We start from the raw sequence: 20,172 nt of genomic DNA, 5'->3' as shown, positions 1-20,172 counted from the left end.
GCAGCAAGAAAACCAGCAACCAATCTGGAGCAAAACACTGCACTATTGTCATGCTAGAGGCATTAGGCATTTAATTGGATATAACCTATGAAACCAAAAGCTGCTGAAACTCTGTATGATCTTCTAATTTTTCCAGGAGCCAAATGACATTGATGTCCAACACTAAAAAGACTGAAAATACAATATTATATATATATATGTAATATATATATATGGCTTCTATGTATGGTTGCATATAGAGTTATAATTTGGAACTCCGAAACATTTAAAATAGCCACAGGGTAAACAGGTATTATTCCCATATTATGGAGGAGGGGGAATAATTTATTTCAAATTTAGCAATACTTAACAGAAAACCACATTCCAGTTTTATTACCACATGTAGTAATCAAAACTGCAGAAGGACATAAAAAAAAAAAGTTAAGCCTAATAATAGCCTTTCATCTAACCAGCCATAGTCAAATGAGTTTTGTAACTCATTTGAGTAAATGAGTTGAGTAAAATAATTTTAGCAACTTGCAAATAGACTTTTTAAAAATAATTTTAAATTTAAACAAAAGGCCTTTCTTCTCAATGTGAGAAACATTATTTCCAGGACGTTGTATGTAGCTGGAACTGTTTGGATGGATTCTGCTTAGCAGCTTCATTTACTTGGTGCCTTATCAGGTCAAAACATATTTGTGCACTAGCATCACTGATGATGTCAGCACGACTCTGGGAATAGTTGGTTCATTAGTTAATTGCTTCTGCAGAGCCAGCAGGGAAGCCCAGAATACATTTTATACATACAGCAATACAAAAATAGTAGATTATTCTTACTGCTCTGCAATGCAGTGCTGATTGAGCCCCCCTACAATTATAGATTTTAGAGGGTGTATTCCATCCAAATGTCAAAGTTTTAAGGGTGATCAAATACTCTAACATCACTTGTTTCAATTACAAGTCTATCTAATTCACTTAAGCTATTGTGATCAGAAGCTTCTTTTGCAACCCCCACCACATCCCACAGAAAAAAAATAACATTCAAGATCGTTAATTTGAATTTAAAAGCCCTCTACTTTAACCCTACTCAACATTTCATTAAAAAAACCCAAATACCACAGTACATACAAAATTGTGCGTTGTGAGTGGCACATTCTCCAAGACTTCTACGTGCAACTCCTCCCCCGTGAGCCAGGAAATGTCAGTGTCCCAGCCAATTGGCTTCTTCTCCCTAAAGTGTAAATAAGCCTTTCATTAGCACCAGCACACAGGCCCTTGAAGGTCTCCTGCAGAAGATGTGAGGTCAGGTAGAAAGGGACTTATTCAAACAGTTCCAGTAGTGGCCAATTCCTTCAAACCGAAGTGACAGATGCCTCTCTGATCAACTGAAGTGCCTGTCAAAGTACCCGTTCCATCAAAGTTCCAAAGATATTTTTGTGTACTAATGATTATCTACTCAGTTTTTTCAGGGCTGGAAATTCCATTGCCTCCCCCTCCCCTCAGCTCAGTTCCCCTCAATTCAGTTAAGAATGCCCATAAACAAGTCAAATAAACCCAAAAAGTTGATGAAATCTATTTAATCCTTGTTTGGTTGGCATGAGTTTGATCAATGGGTGTTTTGCCAGCAGCCTATAAACTTCTCTTACTCTTCATTATGCCTGTTCTAGGAGTGACTGAATTTTTTCCTAGGAGCTTGCCATTCTTTAGACCTGTCTTCCAGGCACAAATTGAGTAAAATATCACAATATTCTGACCTTTGAAATAAGCTTCCACAACTTTGGTTAGAATTGGCCATACTGGGTAACTCCAAGAAGAGATTTTAAGAGCAAAAACTATCACACACAAAACATACCCATCTTGTATTCTGTAAACAGCACAGCATTCTGGAATAAGACCTCTCATCATCAGAGCTTTCTTTAGGCTGTCTCGGACTGTTACCCCACATCTTGCTGGAACCTAAAGGTCAAATATAAAAGAAATTAAAGTTCCATTTTATCCCTTCAAACTGATACAACCATTTTGACTGTCAGCTGCAAAACCCCACTTTCATGATGCTTTACAGAACACTAGATAAGAGTTTTTCAAAATCTTTTTTGTGCAGTGAAGAATTTTATTGGTGACTACTGCAGATAAGCAATGTGGCTCAGCTAGAAGAGAGAACAAGTTCTACATTTCTATTAATGCTTGCATGAAGTTTTGACCCAACACTAAAAGTGGCTTTCCAACTCTTTTTATCTTGAAGGAAGTGGAGACACAGCACACAGACAGCTAATAAATACATATTTTAAAAGTTCAGGCCAAGCTGTAAAATTAAGTGAGGTAACACATTAAGCAGAACTAGAATGGAAGAATTAACCTGGACTGCACTCAAAAAAAAAGAAAAGAAAATGTAAAATTTTTATTTTCTGTTTCGAAAACAGAAGCATGCAAACAAATGAAATGAAACAATCATCTGAGTCAGGCAGAAATCTCCTCTCTTTTTAACCTATATTTGCAACTCAACAGACACTTCCTATTTGAAAAACGTATTCCTCCCTTCTGTTTCAGTATTTGAAAAGTTTAAATGTCTAACAAGATGAAAAGAATGGAGAAGCACACTGTAACATGCCAAACAGTGAAGTGTAGACTGTGCAAAGTCTTTTTACACAGATATTTTCCTTGCCTCTACTCTCACTGTAGGCATATCTCAGAGGAAAAAGGGCATCATCTCTAAGTATACCTGTGACTTAGCAGCGTATTCTGCCAAGCCATAAAAACAGAACAATACATAATCCGCTGATTCTGTGTAGTTAAGGGGTTGAGTATCACCCACTTACTACTTCTAGAACTAAACAATAATAATGTGTAACACTTCAGGTGGTATACACATGAGGACAGCTCTTACAATCACAGATACTATCTCAAATGTGAAGCAAAAGAAAAAACAATTGACTTAACTTTTTTGGTTAAAGTCTCTCTGAACACCTGAAGCTGAATTCTAGCCCGCTAGTTAGTGGGCTAAGCCAGAGCCCTCAGTAGCCAAAAACAGTCTCTTAATCAGCTTCAACCAGCTTTGGATTGGAGCCTTGCTTTTCCTCCTTGCACTTAAATTTCCATGGGTATTTAGGGGCCCTATGTCCTACTTAAGGATGACAGTGAAACATAGCAGTCTATTTCAGGTAGCTTTGTGAACACCACTTGAGATTACACTATATATTGCATTTCCAGAACTCAAACATATGCTCTCTCAGAAGAGACAAATTGAAGATACATTTTGCACCACAGTCTTCCTCCCATTAATATGAAAGTGCTTCTTACAGGATATTTGTGCATTTCATCTGGTCAACACAAACATTTTAAGAAGAGAATTTCTACTAATGCCTTGAAAAAAAATCCTACAGCATACTGCTTTACAATCTTTATATTCAGCCTTGTGATTTTGTTTTACATATGCCATCATTTCTTAATGCACCTTTTTTTTAAGCTAAGTAAAAGAAGTTATCACTGTGGCTTTCAACGACTTGTAGGTCATTCCTACAGCAAAAAACCATATTTTTAAATACCTGTCACTGATACTAAGAGGGAGCCTGGGCACAATCTGTTGCCAATGCTGTCAACAACTTTCCATTGTAAAATTCAGCCCTCTGTTGCTTAGTTCTCTACCAAACTACTTGTTCACATTGAAATCAGCTCTTCACAGGGTCTTCCTGCAATGGGTACCCCCCCTTCTCCTGATCCCTGACAACACAATGAGCATAACAAACACCATTTTAGGACGCAAGGAGACATTCTCTGTGACCAAGCAGGTCTCAGATTTGTTCCCTTTCCCCTCATTATTAGCCCCTGAAGGTCCTGTGAATCAAATAGACAAATCAAACAGATTTTTTTTTCCTCCTCTTCCTCCCTTAAGGTTCCTGGGTGTCAGGCTCATTACTCCCTTCCTTGATGGCCTTGAATGTCCCAGGAACAAGGGGACACCAGGTGGTATAGACAACTCCATCACAAAACAGGAGACAAATAACAGGTCCCATAAAACTTTCATAAGATTAAGCAGTTATCAGTCCTAAGGGGGGAGACCTGGACTGGAGCTGCTGCCAGACAGTAAAACATGGGGTCTGCTGTAGCCAGGGACACATCTCCATCATTCTTTTATTCTTCCCAGGATTGAAGGAGTGATGTGTATTATTTTATATGAAATTCTATTCTATATTATGACTGTTATATTGATACGGCAAACCACACACTAAATATTAGACCCAATCAGCTGGAGGTCCAGGTGATCAGCAATTATAATTTAAGATATAGTATAGATTCTGTATTACACTACTTATAAATTGTACAATACTGATTCTGCTTGCAGAAACCCTGTGCCATCCTAATAATAAATTCTGTACTGTACTAATCATAACATCCTGTTAAGAAAAAAAACTTTAACTGTAACTATGATTTAGCACCATCATCATTCCTGTCTGTCCCCTCAGTGCCAGGTCACAAGTTCCCCTTCCTCTAACACATATTTACAGAGTAAATACTCTTAAGAATTGGACTAAAAACTCCGAAGACTTCAGGTGTGCTTCGACCTCCCCCCTACATCAGGTCCAACCATGAACTTCAGCTCACAGCTGATTTTACTCTAAGCACAGTTCCCACTGGACCAAGATGAAGTCCCCCAGACACTTCAGGTCTACTTTTCCAGCAACATCAGTTGTTTCATCACTGATACCCATACTGGAAGATGACACTCAGATACTGACAGGCTGACAAACTAGAGGGGAAAAAGGGGAATGAAGAGAGCCAGGAAAGTGGTTGGGGCATGAAGGAGAATGTATATACTGGGAGAGGGAATCTCCAGCACCACACTGGTGAGAAACAACCAAACAGGAGAGAGGGCAGAGTGAAGAGCTAAATGGGGAAGAGAGGTGGAAACAAAGAGTGAACTACCATGGTGGGGGAGAACCAGTTGAAACAGCTAGGGAGGCAATGGAAGCACATCCTGAACAAGCAGCTTTTATGCTGCAACCAGGAGAAAAGATGGCTCATTTTGGACAAGGAGAAGAAGAGGGAAGAACCTACCAAGGAGAGGCATTAGAACTGAGCATAGAGGGGGAAAGAGGTTCTAGCTTAAGCAGAAAACTCTGAGGCACTAAGTATTAAAAGAAACCAGGGTAGCAAAATCTAGACCTGGGTGAGGGAATGGAAAAGGACAAGGAGGAAAAGCCAAGCAGCAGAAAGGTGACTATCGTTAAAGAAAAGTCAAAATGAAAAAGGGAAGGAGTCCTGTGCTCACTGGAATAAATTCTCTTCCTCCAGCACTGATCCTCCATAAAGGGTGACATCCTCCAATACCTTATAAAGCCAAGATCTGCATCAGGAACCTCCAACTCTATTAATGAATTACACTGGTGTAAACAATGCCACTTCAGATGACTTAAAATTTATTTTTCCTTTTAATTTTGATAAAAGCAAAGATTTATGAAGTTACAGACTTCCTTTTAAGAAATCAGTTAAGTCAGAAAGGCAAGCTCTCAGAACATGTCATGTATCAGCATGAAGGTCCCCTACAGCAGAGCAAGTGCAACAGGACTACAAAAAATGTGCATTAAGCATCTTCCTCACTTATTATTCATTATTGCTCAGTATTACTTCCCCAGGACATTAAAATCCCAGCCATATTTATGCAACCTGCAATTATAAACATCGATAGAACGTTTCTTCTCTTTACTGCCAACTACAGCAAGATACAGCTAAAAAACAGTTAGGGAACTGTTTTGATCACTTCCAAAAATCACCAGGATCCTGAATCAGCATCACATTTAGAACACTCTCTTACAGACCACCCAAGCAGAGAAACAGAAGGCTAAATTAAAAGAACTAAATACTAGAATAAATCCCTGTAGTATTGATTTATCATTTTCCCAGACTGGTACAGTACGGTCTATCACCATCTGCACAAGCAGCCCCTCAGCCCCCTCCTTCAGCACCTACCAGCACCTGCTGTAAAGCAGAAATCTTGCCCTGCAAAGCACTCCATCTACAATCTCTCTTTTGTCTGTCCCATCCTCACACCCAACTAACTGCAAAGTTAATGAAAAATCCCACTTCAAGAAAGTGATTTGGAGAGCGACTCAATCTGAAATAAAAAAAACCCCAAAACAAACGCTTTTTTTCCAGCTAACCAAATCCCTGGAGCAGGAGTTTCAGAACAGCTTTCTACCAACCCCCAGCTGGAGGAAGGGTGTGTGGCCCTGCAGCTTGGGAGCAGAGGGAGCAGGAACCCCAGCATGGTGCAGCTCCTGACCCGCCGAGCTACCAGGCTGCCTGCCAGGAGCCAGCAGCTCCTGCACAGCAGGCGGGCAGGAACCAAAGTGGGATTATCAGTTCCATCAAGGGTTTTAACAGGATTCCCACTGTGCATTTTCACTGAATCAGATCAGCATTTTTTTAAAAAATAGGTTCTCCGTGAAAAAATTTCTGATCTACTTGAAAACATATGCTCTTACGACTGTAATCATGTAAACTGAACAAAGCTGGCATTTCACTGGAACAAAAAAATGCCTGGCAAGATCAGCAGATCCTCCTGAAGGCTATAAGGCACAAGGAAAATGTGGGAGCATTGGTGGTAACCAAAATGGCTTTACCAAGGGTGTAAGCCAAACCTGGTAGCCTTTTATGATGGGATCACAGTGTCAGTGGACAAGGGGAGAGCAAGTGATGCCATCTACCTGGGATCGTGCAATTCATTAGACACTGTACCACATGACATCCTGATTTTTAAATTGGAAATACATGGATTCAACAGATGGACAACTTGGTGCATAAGTAATCGGCTGGATGGTCTTACTCAGAGTTGTGGTCAACAGCTTGATGTCCAAATGGGGACCAGTGATGAGTGGCACTCCTAAAGGGTTGGTAGTGGGACCGGTGCTGCTTAACATCTTCGTTGGTAACATGGATGGTGGGAATGAGTGCACTCTCAGCAACTTTGCTGACAACACCAAGCTGTGTGGTGTGATTGACACAATATTACTTGCTAAGGGTTTTTGTAAGATACTTATATACTTAAGATTTGTAGATGAGAAAAGGTTTAGGTTTTTATAACAATCTGAAAGTTAATTCAGCAATTTTTGAAAGGCAAACAACATGGGAGAAAATGGGCTATACAATACTGAGGAAAAGTACAGAAGCTGCCAATACAGGTGTGTTAAGTGTGTAGCTTAATATCAGATAAAGTAATTTACTTGTAATCTTATATAGAACAAGGAGTGATTCAAGAAGATCACTCATGCTCAACTTGTCAAACGTGAAGTCCCAAGAAAACTAATGATAATTATTCCAGATTCCAAAAAGTCTCAAAGCAGACTATTACTATCTGGACAGTTTAACTAGAATTATAGCACTTATTTCTTTTACTCATGTAAACTATTTCTATAGACAGAAAGTATTAATAACAGTGATATATGTTTAGTACTGTAGCCACAAGCTTTTAAGGAATACATAATAAATAATTTATTTTTCTAAATCAGGTCATTCCCAATTCAGTGAGAAATTTAGAGCTACATCCCTAAATAACTCTTACATCACTTTTCTAACATCAGAGCAGAAGCTGGCATAGTCTCAGTAAGTTAAAAATGCTTCCTTACACCAATGCAGTTTCCCATATTTTATAGCAATAAAGAGACTGAAAAGACTGAGCAGCACTTCAAAAATCAAAGCAAAAGGTATTCTCTGGAAGTTGAGGTGTTAGTCAGCTCTTAATATCTAGTATTACTCTTCTAAAACATAGTTAGCTAGTTATGCTTTTTGTTCAGCCTAACTTGCTACCCAGAAGTGTAATATGGAAGGTATGGGTAACATACCTTAGAGCTTCAGAAAAATCCTGAACAGTTAAACAGAGTACTAGGTACAATAGCAAGAATATTCTAAGTAGCATGGATTTTGAAATATCAAAGTACTGATTTATCTACCCCAACACAAACACCTTGAAAGATCTGGCTTTTTTCCTCCCTGGTGTCTATATGACTAAAAAATTCCAGCAATATTGTCACAGTATCCAACATGTAGAGAGAGAAATGAGCTAAGCTATGTTTTTGCTAAATAACTAGTTTTGCCTTCTGACATATTTAGGTTTTCTTGTAAAAATCCAAACACGAGATCCACATTTAGTTTCTCATTCTAAGTATGGAAAACAAATGTTTAACCAAATCAGTCACATTTACAGCACAGACAGATAAAATCAAACTCCTCTGTGGCAGAGATGTAAGATGATACTGAACATCACATCCTCTATAAAATGAAAAACATGTTTTTTCTGGATTTCTGGGCATGAAGCTCTGAACAAATTCCAGGACAAAGCACCATTTAAGAATATACATTCTTAATGAATATCTTAGTAAGACAAATCGGTGACAATTCCACTGCATTAAATCTTGTTTCCAAGGGAAGGTGAAGTGAATTTACCCAATTTATGAAGCTACTTCCTTTCCATGAAATGCATTTAATTGCAAAGACATTGGTTAACAGCACCTACACATACCTCCAACACTATTAATGGGCACTCATTTGTAAAATGGACTGATTTATGTCAATACAGAAACATATGCTCAGTATACCATCACTAACCCACACTGGACCAAAGCTGCTGTGCCTAGTGAACAGCAGCCTCCACACTACCATTTTTCAAGCTTTTGTGGGACTGTTAGTTCCCAAGCTGTGTTCAGAAGAGCTTTGATCATTCATAAGGGGACAGCAGACAGTGGGATCACCGTCTTAAAATTTTAGTTAGAGTGACAAAAAAAGTAACCGACACTCTCCAAACAAAAATTCAAGCACATTAGAAATTTAACTTAGAAAATAGTTTAAAGAAATCTTTCTAATAGGTCAGATCCAGCATCCACTTGCATAGTATTGCCTCACACTCCAAGTGCTTTAAATGTGGGGAGGAGGGGGCAAGAAACTGTACTACAGAAGGGTCAGAAATCACATCAAGCTGTTGCAACCGATCCCATAATAAATGGATATTTTAATCACCAGGTAGTATACACATTCTCTACAAGTAATAAAGCTTTGGTTGGTTAGTTTACTTAAGCAGCATGAGAAACCATGAATTTAAGAACAACTTACCAGACATGCAACTATAATATTTCTTCCCATTATTTTCAGATTTGTGACTTGCATGACATTTCGTGGAGTGCCTACCTAGCATATCAGGAGGTGAAGAAAACACACCCCAAACAACAGTTTCCTCTATCATCCATTCCTTTCTATAGACAGGCTTCCCATTTCTTAAGGTAAAAAACCCAACCAAACAAAAAACAAACGACTAAGATTTCCTTACTTTAGGAATACTCTTAAAAAGCAGTGATCAGTGTTTCACCAGGAAGTCCAGATCACAAGGCACTGATTTTATAATGGCAAGTTTTTAATATTTTGTTTGACAATCTAAGACTGTGTGTTAATAAAACTGAAGTAGATTAAATTGTTCTCCTTTCAACACATACCACTTCAAATTTACCCAACATTAAGCTTAGCTTGCACGGTGGTTAACCCTGGCACCACTCATCTGATTGCTCACTTCATGCTTAGTGAGATGGGGGAAGGAAACTGGAAAGACAAAAACAAGAACACTCCTAGACTGAGATTAAGACAATTTAATAAGGGGAAAAAAAAAAAAAGAAAAAAAGAATTTTTCTAGCAATGCAGAAGCAATCACTCACTACCAGACTGACGTGCAGCCAGTCCTTGAGCAATACACCTTCAGAAAAACTCCTCCTTGTCTTATTGCAGGGGATGATATTACATAGCATGGAATATCCCTTGGGTCACTTGGGGTCAGATGTCCCCACTGTGCCCCTCCTCAGCCTACTCACTGGGAGAAGTGGAGAGAAAGAGGGAAGGCCTTCACCCCACACAAGCACTGCTCAGCAACAGCTAATGCAAGATTTTGGTCACCTGTCTAAACCACTGCACAAGGGTGCTGTGAAGAAAATTACCTCCACTTAAGGCAGACCCTGCTATCACCTCCTGTAGCACTGCTGCCCACTCTGCTTCACTGAACACCTCCCAGAGACACATTCTTCAGGCTTTCCTAGCAGGAAGGGCTTACTCATGGTAGCTGTGAAGTCTGTTTCATGGCACAACCTTGTGATATGAGAACGTTTTGTTTGCTTATCTACAGCCTAGAAGAGGTCTTCCGTGGTTAAATTCCTTCCCAAGGAAAGTGGGTTATTTAGTCTCTAATTTGATTTTTGCCTTTCAGCTGCAGGATGGGTAGGCCAACAGTTCTCCCAGTCAATCCAAATATTTAAAAAAATAAAAATGGATCAAGTAAAATTTACTTGAAAGTAAGCTACCATTTACTTCATTCTACCAGTCTGTTCATATGATGCATGCAATTCCAAAACATTCTGAGAGATTCAGCAAGCAGCAATTGGCACAGGCTAAAAATAAACTCCATTTCTGTGGTATTTTTAATTGTTCTTGATTAGAAAAACCTAATCGTGTTAAACGAGGTGTGTAATTAAAAGCAAGAAACTAGTTTATGCAGCTGCCTGAACATCTCTTCTCTGTATTTGCCTTGCACTTGACAGGTGAAACAGGTAGGACAGCTCTATAGAAATCCAGTGCTTACTACTTGGTAGGCTTGAGGCACAAACTCACAGCATAAACTCCAGAAAGTAAGATGCAAATCTTAAGTCAAAAGAAATTAATCAAGTAGCAGGTTTAAAACCAGAATATTTGAAGGAGCCCTGTTGTGCATGCATGATGAATTAATTTATGCTAAGAATTTAGGTAGGGCAAAAATATCTGATTCTTCCACTCTACATGACTGCAGAGACCACATGATTGCTTCTATAATTAAAAGGCAGATGTACTAATTAACCAAGGTGTGACAAGAGAAACCCAAAATAAGGGTTGTCCTTATCCACAGCATTCATAATCCTGTTTAGTTTCTTTAAGTCTTAAAAATAGAAATTCTCCCTTTTAAAAACTCAGTCTCACATTTGCATCTGGAGAGCTTTCATGAACTTTCTAACACGTACAGACATACAACATTTCTGTGAAGCATACCAACACATAATAAAGTGGAAAAGAACATGACTGGCCCAAATTTATGCTGGGTTTTTACACAAATCACCTCTAATTACTCTTAAACTTAAAAAGGGCAAAACAAGGAAAAACTAAACACACAATCTTTCACAGTTGGACACAGAAAAAAGGGAAACTTCTTTTTTATGAAATTAGTACTTTTGGTTTAGAAGTTGCCATGGAAGTTTTTAGACTTCATGGTGGGTGAAAACTCATCATGATTTGATTCTCTCCAGAATCTGCAGAGAGCTGATGTACTTGAAGGCTGCTAAGCTTTCCTAAAGCAGGAGGAGCATTGACTACCTTTACCTTTACCTTTACCTTTACCTTACTACCTTTACAACCAAATAAACCAAGGTAGTCAGAGAACATGAAGCAAACATCTTCCCCTGGAAACCAGCAGTGTGTGGCAGACAGAAACAGGTTACATGCAGATGAAGAGCACTACCCGATGCCTTTCAATTCTTACACCTGAACACCAATTTTTTCCTCACTTTGCATGCTCCAACATATCAGCATTCGGGATTGCTCACATGGTTTCAGGCTGCTTCTCCCCATGTTGCAAGTTCTTGGTTGGAAGAGGTTCCTTGAGTAAACAAAAGAACTCAGGGCTGCCAATGTGCAAGGTATATGATGCTATCCATGAAGTACTTAAGAGCCCCTCACTCCATTCTCTTCTTTCCTATTAGACTTCACTACAAAACCACAAAACTTCTACTATTGTTCCTATTAGTAGTTTTAGCCATTTGTTGTTGTACCATGCCTTGTATTAAATGGCATTTCTCAGAAGCTTTTATTTCCTCCAGTTTAAAATATAAAGAGATAGCATGTGGCAGATTTAAAGACCAACATGGAATACAATTATTCACACCACATATTATCACGGCCATGGAATTCCTTACCACAAGACACAAACTTATAGTATCCATAGTATGGGTTCAATGGAGGCTGGATGGAGGGTTACTCTATATAAAACATTTCAACTCAGAATTCCTGAGTGACAAATAGCTCAAATTTGGAAGACAACTAAGGGAAAATACCATCCGTGCCTTCCTTGTTCTTGTACTCTTCCATTGCGACAGAGATTCACTCCAGATATGTCCACAAAATATTTATTCAATCCAAGGTCTTGGAACATTATCCTGCAAGGCACCAGGAACAAAGATGTGCCACAGGAAACCTGTCTAAGAAGTCTAATGTCCTAAGGTCTACAGTAAGCAAGCAACCCAACATGTGAAATTCCTAGATAATTTTAACTGTGTTGTCAACTCCTACAGTTAAAGGCAAAAACTGCAATAGCCCTTGCCATTGGGAATATTTTTTTTTTCCTTATCCCAAGTTCCAGAGACACACCCAGGTGCTCAGAAAAACTCCCCTGTCCCAAACCCACAAATAATAATAATAATTAAAAAAAAATAATTACACAACTAGAAGCAATCCCCCAATAAGTTTAAATCCTGTCCTATATGCAAATACCATAATCCTGTAATCTTTATACTCACAGACAGCTCTGTATGTTCATTGCCTGGAACTCCTCCTTTTCAATTAATTTAAAACTTTTTCACTGTCTTCTGCCTCTTACATTGAACTGAAGCTACCCTCTTGAGATTTTTAATGACTTCTTCCAATACCTCTGATCACTTGTTAATCCTCTTTCTCCCTGAATTACTAACGCTCCTCAACAACCAGCTGTGTGCCTCCTTGCATTAATTTGTATGAGTCTCTTCTGTTTCTTTTCCCTCTCCTTGCTTACACCTCCAATCATATAATTTGGAAAAAAAAAGCTAGTCCACCATGCAATTACCTAACCACTCTACAAGGCTGTGTTCTCTCATACATTCTCTTTGAAGTCTCTCTGGTAAATGTAACTTGCGATTTTATGCACACACAATCATCTACTTCCTGTGGCAAGACTACCTCCTTTCCACCAAAACTAAATCTCAGCACATAACACAGTATCTCAAACTTCTAGCAACCAGTTCTGGGTTTAAGTTCTTACCTCCCTCTCCCACCCAAAAGCTCTTCTTAATTAGCAGCTTCACTACTACCCTCCCCACGGCCATTTATATTCCTAACCCAAACAAACTTCAAACTGATTTTTCCCTAATTCTCTCTCCCAGTTTGGATAAGTCTCATCAATGTTTTCAAAACTGATGATCTTAGGTAGATTATTTCAACATCCTTCTCCCAACAAAACAAACCTATCTGCAGACTTATCATGCTCCAATCCACACAGAATGCTTCTCCAAAGGACATTAACTACTCAGTTGAACCATGCCACTGAGGAAAGAAGTAGTATATGCAATTCAGACATTTACCTCTCTGCATTATAGGGGATAAATATTAGAGGATAAATATTTTTTTTTCTCTCTTGAGAACAGCAAACAATCTGCTGGTTTTTTCTAGGAGGCTGTTCAGAGAAGGAGACTTCGCTTCATCCCTTCTCAGGCTGACTGAAGAGGAAAACAATTTTCTATTTCTGACACTTATGGATTCCCCTCAAAACAACCAAGCTATCTACTTGGTTTTAACTTCAACAGCCATTAAGTTCTAACTCTGCTGTTGTTGGCTGCATCAATATTGTTGGCTGACTTCAACTGCTAACTGATCATTATCATCATCAGGCTCTGCCACGTACTGACTTGGCTTTCAAGGAAGCACCTTCACACCTTTTCCTAAATCAGAAAAAACTTTGTCCAACACTGCTTCACCATGGCACATACAAAGAAGCTTGGCATCAGCTACACTACCTATCTACCAAAATCACTTACTCTTATTATAGTCTCATTTCTTCTACTCCATCCGTTTCCTCACATTGTATTTCGAATTGGAGCCAACTCAAACAGATGTATTTGCTTGATCCTACACACAAACAATACTACTAATAAACAAAATATGCAGACAACTCTCAAGTAACAAGGCAAGTAAAAAATGTAAGCATCTCCCTCCACCCCCATTTCCTGCATTTTTAACAGCACTAAACAATTAGCAGAAGGTTGCTGTAGTACTTGGGACTGCTTCAGAGTATGATCAAAGATAAATAAGAATTGATTCTCCATCACCAACTTAATTCCAGTCACTTTAATTTAAAGTAATTCGAAGAACTGTCATTGCATTCCCCAATAAAAAAAAAGACTCCCTAGTATCTGACAAGTTCTCTCCCCTCCTGAACTGTGTCTGTGGTTGGAGGTAGAGACTGAAAGTATTGTTGTGATATCAGAAGACATTTCTTCCAGAAGCAGATATTAACTGAAAGCAGTTAAGGCTGGGGTGGGGGGAAGCTCATTGCAACACCACAACTTTCAGAGCATCTCTACATGTTTGGTTGTAGGACACATTTTACCTTTACTTTAACCTACACGTGGAATGGAGACTTGGGGGGTGGGGTGGAGGAGAAGGGCTCATAGCCCACTTTGTATTTTCACAAAGAATTTCCTTCCCACTTCAACGCACCTTGTCTGAAGCTATCCTGTACACCTGAAAACCATATCCTACTGTCATGGCTACATAAGCAAATAGCTCAGTTGATGGGCACAAGTGAGACAACAGATTTCAGTTTTTAAAGCCAAAGGTAATGAAGGAAGTCTAAGACACATGCATCACTTCTCTATCCATTGAGAGTACAAAGTCATATAAATATTAACTGAAAGCTGCTAGATGGTAGCTTGCTATCTGACTACTTAAAGTTAAAACTGCCTGGTAAGCTGCAATTCCTTCTGAACCAGGATTGCTTCTGGAATTTCCTAATTTTTCAAGAGACTACTTGTAGGATCAATAAATATTGAAAAAAGAGTAACTGCAGTAAGTATCACCATAGAAGAAATTTCTGACAGTAACATGGACACTGTTTCAGGTTTCAGAGAAATGAACTTCAGCTTCAAGACCAATAACCCAAAAACTCAGAGTTCCTGTAAGTACTGCTTCCCACCTCTAAAACAGAGATAATTTAATAACATAAATTTAATAATTTGTTATTAAATAATAATTTAATTACATAATTTAATAACAAAGATAATTTACTAGATCTATTAAAAAACCCTTCAGCTCAGTAACATAACTAGATCCAAGCAATGTGTAAAACTGAAGAACAAGAAGTCATGTCTGTCCCTGAGCCAAAGCTGAACCATTAATTTGCAGTATCTTCTTACCATGCCTGAGTATGTATTTCCAAGTGCTTATTTAGAATAACAACTTCAATCAAAACCATGTCTCTCCTACCAGAACTGCAGCTGACCTCCACCTTGTATAAAGCACATGAAGCTAAATCCTGAGCTTCTGGACAGTGATCCCACGCTTGCAGCTCACGCCTCACAACATCTGCAGGGCATCTTTCTGTTTCTTCATGTGTGCATCTACAGATTTGAGACTAAAGTGACCTGCACCTTCCCTGCACTAGCCTGTCTCCCACTTTTTTGGTGGTACAACTTTTTTTCCCCCTCTCTCATTACAACAGCAAAAGACTACAGATTTTCCTGAAACTCTTGCTCATAGTGTCCCACATTTAGCAAGCTGGAAACAAGCTGGAGGGGGCTACACTGGTGAGGTAAATGGTGTTTAGACTCCACTAGAAAGCTAGATACAGTAGCTAGTAGTAGTAGCCAGTAGTACAAAGCTAGCCTCTCCCTGACTACACCCACATTAGACCACGTTTGCCTCCCCTAGCCAGGAAAGAGCATTTAGATTCAGCACTGGAAAAAACTCCTGCCATTGGGCTGCCAGTCACTGAGTACTTCTGCTAAATGCTCCAATTCCCTCATCAAGTCACAGCAAGTCCTTAAGCTAGAAGGTTAACTCCTAGTCAATGCATGGCAACAGACAAGCTGCCACTCCTGAACTTAAATCTCCCTGGTGAAACCCGCAAGCTCCTAACAAACATGGCTGATACCACAAAAATCACAACATTCACCAAAAAACCCAAAACCAAAAAGCTTAGGGTTAAAAGTGAGAAGAAATACTAGTCCAGGAAAGCACAGACTCATGTATGTTTTTGAGCAAACCTGTGCTGGCCCAAAATTGTATCAGCTGGTTCACATTGGAATTCAGTTGCCTTTTCTTCCTGACTTGTAATCAGGAATACAAAAAAAAATTCATTCTTGTCTATAAGCCTGATGTAGTCTATTTCATATTTATTATTTTTTATATAAAAGGATTCCTTCAAAAGCAAAACAGCTCAGACTTGAAAAAGCCTTACCACACCTCTGATAAAAAGACTGAGGAAGAGGTGAAAAAGAGGAGATGGAACAAAGAGGAATATTGCAGATGAGGGGAAAAGAATAAGAGTAGAAGTACACTAAACAGCTTAGAGAAGAGGGTAAGATAACACATTGGACAGAATGGAAAGAAAATGTACAGAACAATGCAGGAACTGATATACTGTGACCCATTGTGGGAAAGAAGAAAAACCAACTTGTGGGACAGCCCCATCAAGGGGGTGCAGCTACAATAGCCATGAAGGGTAGGGCAGAACACAGGAAAAAAACAATCTTTGCAAAACCCAGTACCTTATTACCAAATTTTGCAGTGTGGGTAGTACTATGTGCCCATCCATACTACACAGACAGACAGAAAAATCACCCGACTTAACACTGCATGTCTGCACAGTGGTCATAGTTTACATTAAACCTCCATTTCTCTAGCTTGAAAACCAAATACTCCTTACAATCTTTAGCTATATCTTCAACAATTAAGCAATATGTTAAGAAAAGCATGAGGCAAAAGCAACTGCCCTTTAATCTGTTATTCCCACTCTAAGTCTTTCAATCTCTTTTGTTTGGTGGGGTGGGGAGAGGGATAGATGGAAGAAAAGTGGCATGGGAGGGGAGAAGATACATTCCCAATACCCAGCACTACTCAGTGTCTGTTTTCTTCTCTTGGCCAGCAACCCAGTTTCCACAGTCACAGTCCAGTGACAGCCAATACCTGACTGACTGCTAAGAAAACCACTGGTTTTGCATGGACAGTGCCTGTGCTATCCATCCATTTCTCACCTTCACTGGAACCACAGTTTCCCTTTTAAGTAGGGAATATGCACTACTTGGCAAAACAGAGCCTAGACTATGGCTTGTCAGAGATTCCATGTATCACAATTTGCAAGGTATTATTCTAAAGCACATTCAAGGCTCTTCAGTTAGCAGCTCTAAAAATCCCATATGTAATAGACAATTAAATAGGCACCAATAAGTCAGCTCTTCTTCCATGACTCCAAGGAATCAGTGTAACATTGTAAAAAACTGATAAACCATTTTTTAAAATCAGTTTGCTGGCAACACTTCTTACCCCTCCTAATAGCAACTATGACCCTCCTCATGCCAGTTCTCTATACAGGGCCTGACACCATCAGGGTCCTAATAAGAAACACTTGCCACAGTGAGTGGGAAGGAACAGAAAAAAAACAAACCCAAGCAATCCTGCACAGCTCTCCCTTGCATTTAAGTATTCACTGCTGCTAGTAACTTTGACAACATGGAAAATAATTTCCTCAATCTATTAAACTAACCAATAATTTTGTAAAATATAAGAAACAGCTTCCTGCCCACTCCTAACCATTGAAAATTGTAGACTACTATTTATCCAAAAAAGTTCATTTGAGGAAAATATTTCTGGAGGTATCTTCATTATTAAAAAAACTCCAGAAAGTTTTGTATTCTGTGATTATTGCTATAATGGACATCTGTTCTAATCCTGGAGAAAATATTCAACATACCAAAACAACCGAGTGCAGCAGAGCACAAATGGTCATCGTGCCACATCTCTGACCTCCATCTAAGTATTTTTTTAGCTCCTCATTTAACTTTTGCTTACAGAGGGAGAGAGATACAGGAAATATTGAGATTACAGGTATGTGAATAGCAACTGACTCACCACAGTCCTTTGCTTGTTGGGCAGGAAGACTCTAACAATAGGCTTCTGTGGAGACTTGGGGTTATTCCGTGACATATCAGCAGGGTTCTGATAAACTGAAAGGGACGAAGGTGCTACAGAGAGGCTAGAGGAGGATGATGATGCTACTGTGTCTGTTGAAGCTGAGCTAGACACAGAGAAATCTGTTCCATTCCCCATGGATTCCAGTAACTGCTGTTCTCTCTGCTGTAGAGCATCGAGTTTGCTGGTGTACTCTTCATAGGCCTGTGAAGGAAGAGCAGCTGTTACAATGATGCAGCAGCCTCAGACAAAACCAGAAACCTAAATCCAGACTGGACGTGAAGGAAAAAGACATTCTAAACTCATTAAGTTTCCCAGGAATACGAACAAAATGGTCTGGTCAAATTTTTCAGTAGGATACAAAGAAGAAATGGTTTTCAATTCATTATATTATACCTTCTGAATCAAACAACTCATTTTTTAATATATTAAATGGATAAGTGGATCAAAGAAACCATAAATCACAGTTTCAAAGCACTAAACAGTCTAATACAAAACTACTTTAAGAAAGACATCAACCTTTAGCAAACGTTGTTGGCTGCACTGCCAAATTACTGTGCTACAGCTAAATTTATCATTCTCTTGGAATGACAGCTAAATACATCTAATGGAATAACTGAAAGCTGAAATGTGCTTTTTACAGTCTGCATCTGACAACCTAGCTCATTGTTCATCATCTTCCACCTCTGACACTGTCCTTTCATACTACAGTACCAAAAAAATCAAACTGTGTTTCAGTTAAAAAACTAAGTTAGCCTTGTGAAGTCATCCATAAACACGTAAAAGTGATTCTTTGAAAGAATTTAACATTAGTATGAGATTATCTTGACATTCCACCAAGTTTACGGAAAACCTCATTAAACACTGATGAAGTTTCTTAAATTAAAAAGCTAAAACATTAGTAACATTAAATTTGCTCAGTAACTTTTCATTAAATGTACTAAAGTTAAACATAATTGCTGAGCTCTAAAACGGAAATACATAATCATTATGTATTTTTGTCCAATGTTTATTGCCATCATCTTGGTCTTCATAACAAGAAAATTTTTCTCTGTATCCAAGTTATCAGAATTACTTCTTCAGCATGTAAGTTAGTACAAAGTATCCTTAAAATCTGAATCAATTAAGGAACGCATGTTTCATGCTACATAAGCATGTCATTGTTAACCAAGGATCTGTTAGACTTCTACAGATAATAAAAACCAAGACATTACAAACCTAACAACTCAGCAGTAGAGAAAAAAAATTCTACTTAGCTGTCCAGGGATATCTATGCCAAGCTGTATGTATTTACAGTACTATAAATGATGTTTATGTTAGGAAAATGTGTTTTTTTTCTTTTTAAGTTTGCTTTCCACAAGTTTTTTATGCACGAGTTGTTAATTACAATTATGGGAGAACTGAACTGATCAAAAGGTCTGAAGGGTCTATATATGGAAAAAATATATTAAAGGTAAGAGAAAAAACAATCAGCATTAAGTAGTGTTGCCACGAATACCGTATTTTACTATGTATTTATATCTCTGAATTGTACATGTAGGGTTTATCTAGCCCAGGCTGGTCACTGGTGGTTGGCCCCTCCCTTTTTATAAAGATTTAGCATCTGCCAGGATGGACCTATGTTCAAAATTTGTTGCATCATCCCACATTGTTAGCAAAGAAAATGATTGACATTGAGGACTAAGAAAAGAAAAGCATTTAAAGAATAGTGGTGGATATCACAAACTGAAATTCTAAATTTTATGGGTTTCATTTTTAATCAATGGACATAAATTGCAGGAAACTAAGAGCTACTTAATATTTCTTTGAAAAAAAACTGAGTATGTCTAGTGTTTCACAAACAGATCCCCAACTTGGAAACTTAAAGCCAAAACATTTTCACTCTAGCAAAATTCCACTGTCAAAAGTCAATTGAAAGGTTACCCGATCGTAAAAAATGGCATTTTTTTGCTGTACAGCAACACAAATGTGTCTCTCCTACTTTCAGCATCAACTTGTCCTGTAAATTCCAGTAAAAGTTCCATGTGTCAAGAATTATTTTCAGTAAACAGAAGTAGGAATCATAAACTGTTACCATTTCACCAATACTTTTCTAAATACTTACTTCCTTTTCTCATGAACATTGCAAAATATTATTTGAAGACATGCAACATGACAGTGCTTCCGGATACTTGTGGGCTTAGTTCCTTCACAAAATTACATGCA

General features: G+C 38.5%; 1 protein-coding gene across 4 annotated transcripts in view; it reads right to left on the bottom strand.

The window, feature by feature from the left end:
* BRAF (B-Raf proto-oncogene, serine/threonine kinase) overlaps window positions 1-20,172 on the bottom strand; it is an 84,668-nt gene that overhangs the window by 41,567 nt on the left and 22,929 nt on the right. For all 4 annotated transcript variants that reach the window (XR_011722709.1, XR_011722710.1, XM_071727161.1 and 1 more), the window contains exons 3-5: window positions 17,908-18,171; window positions 1,835-1,938; window positions 1,111-1,213 (exon numbers count right to left, since the gene is read on the bottom strand). Coding sequence is in view for 2 of the 4 variants with exons in the window: in XM_071727161.1 (XP_071583262.1) it covers window positions 1,111-1,213; window positions 1,835-1,938; window positions 17,908-18,171 (471 nt within the window). In the remaining 2 variants the exon portion in view is untranslated. The remainder of the gene's footprint in view (window positions 1-1,110; window positions 1,214-1,834; window positions 1,939-17,907; window positions 18,172-20,172) is intronic.

This window comes from Heliangelus exortis, chromosome 1 (genome assembly GCF_036169615.1).
Source record: "Heliangelus exortis chromosome 1, bHelExo1.hap1, whole genome shotgun sequence".
Lineage (NCBI taxonomy): Eukaryota > Metazoa > Chordata > Aves > Apodiformes > Trochilidae > Heliangelus > Heliangelus exortis.
The sequence above is the reverse complement of the archived record's forward strand: the minus strand, read 5'-3'. Positions and strand labels throughout refer to the sequence as shown.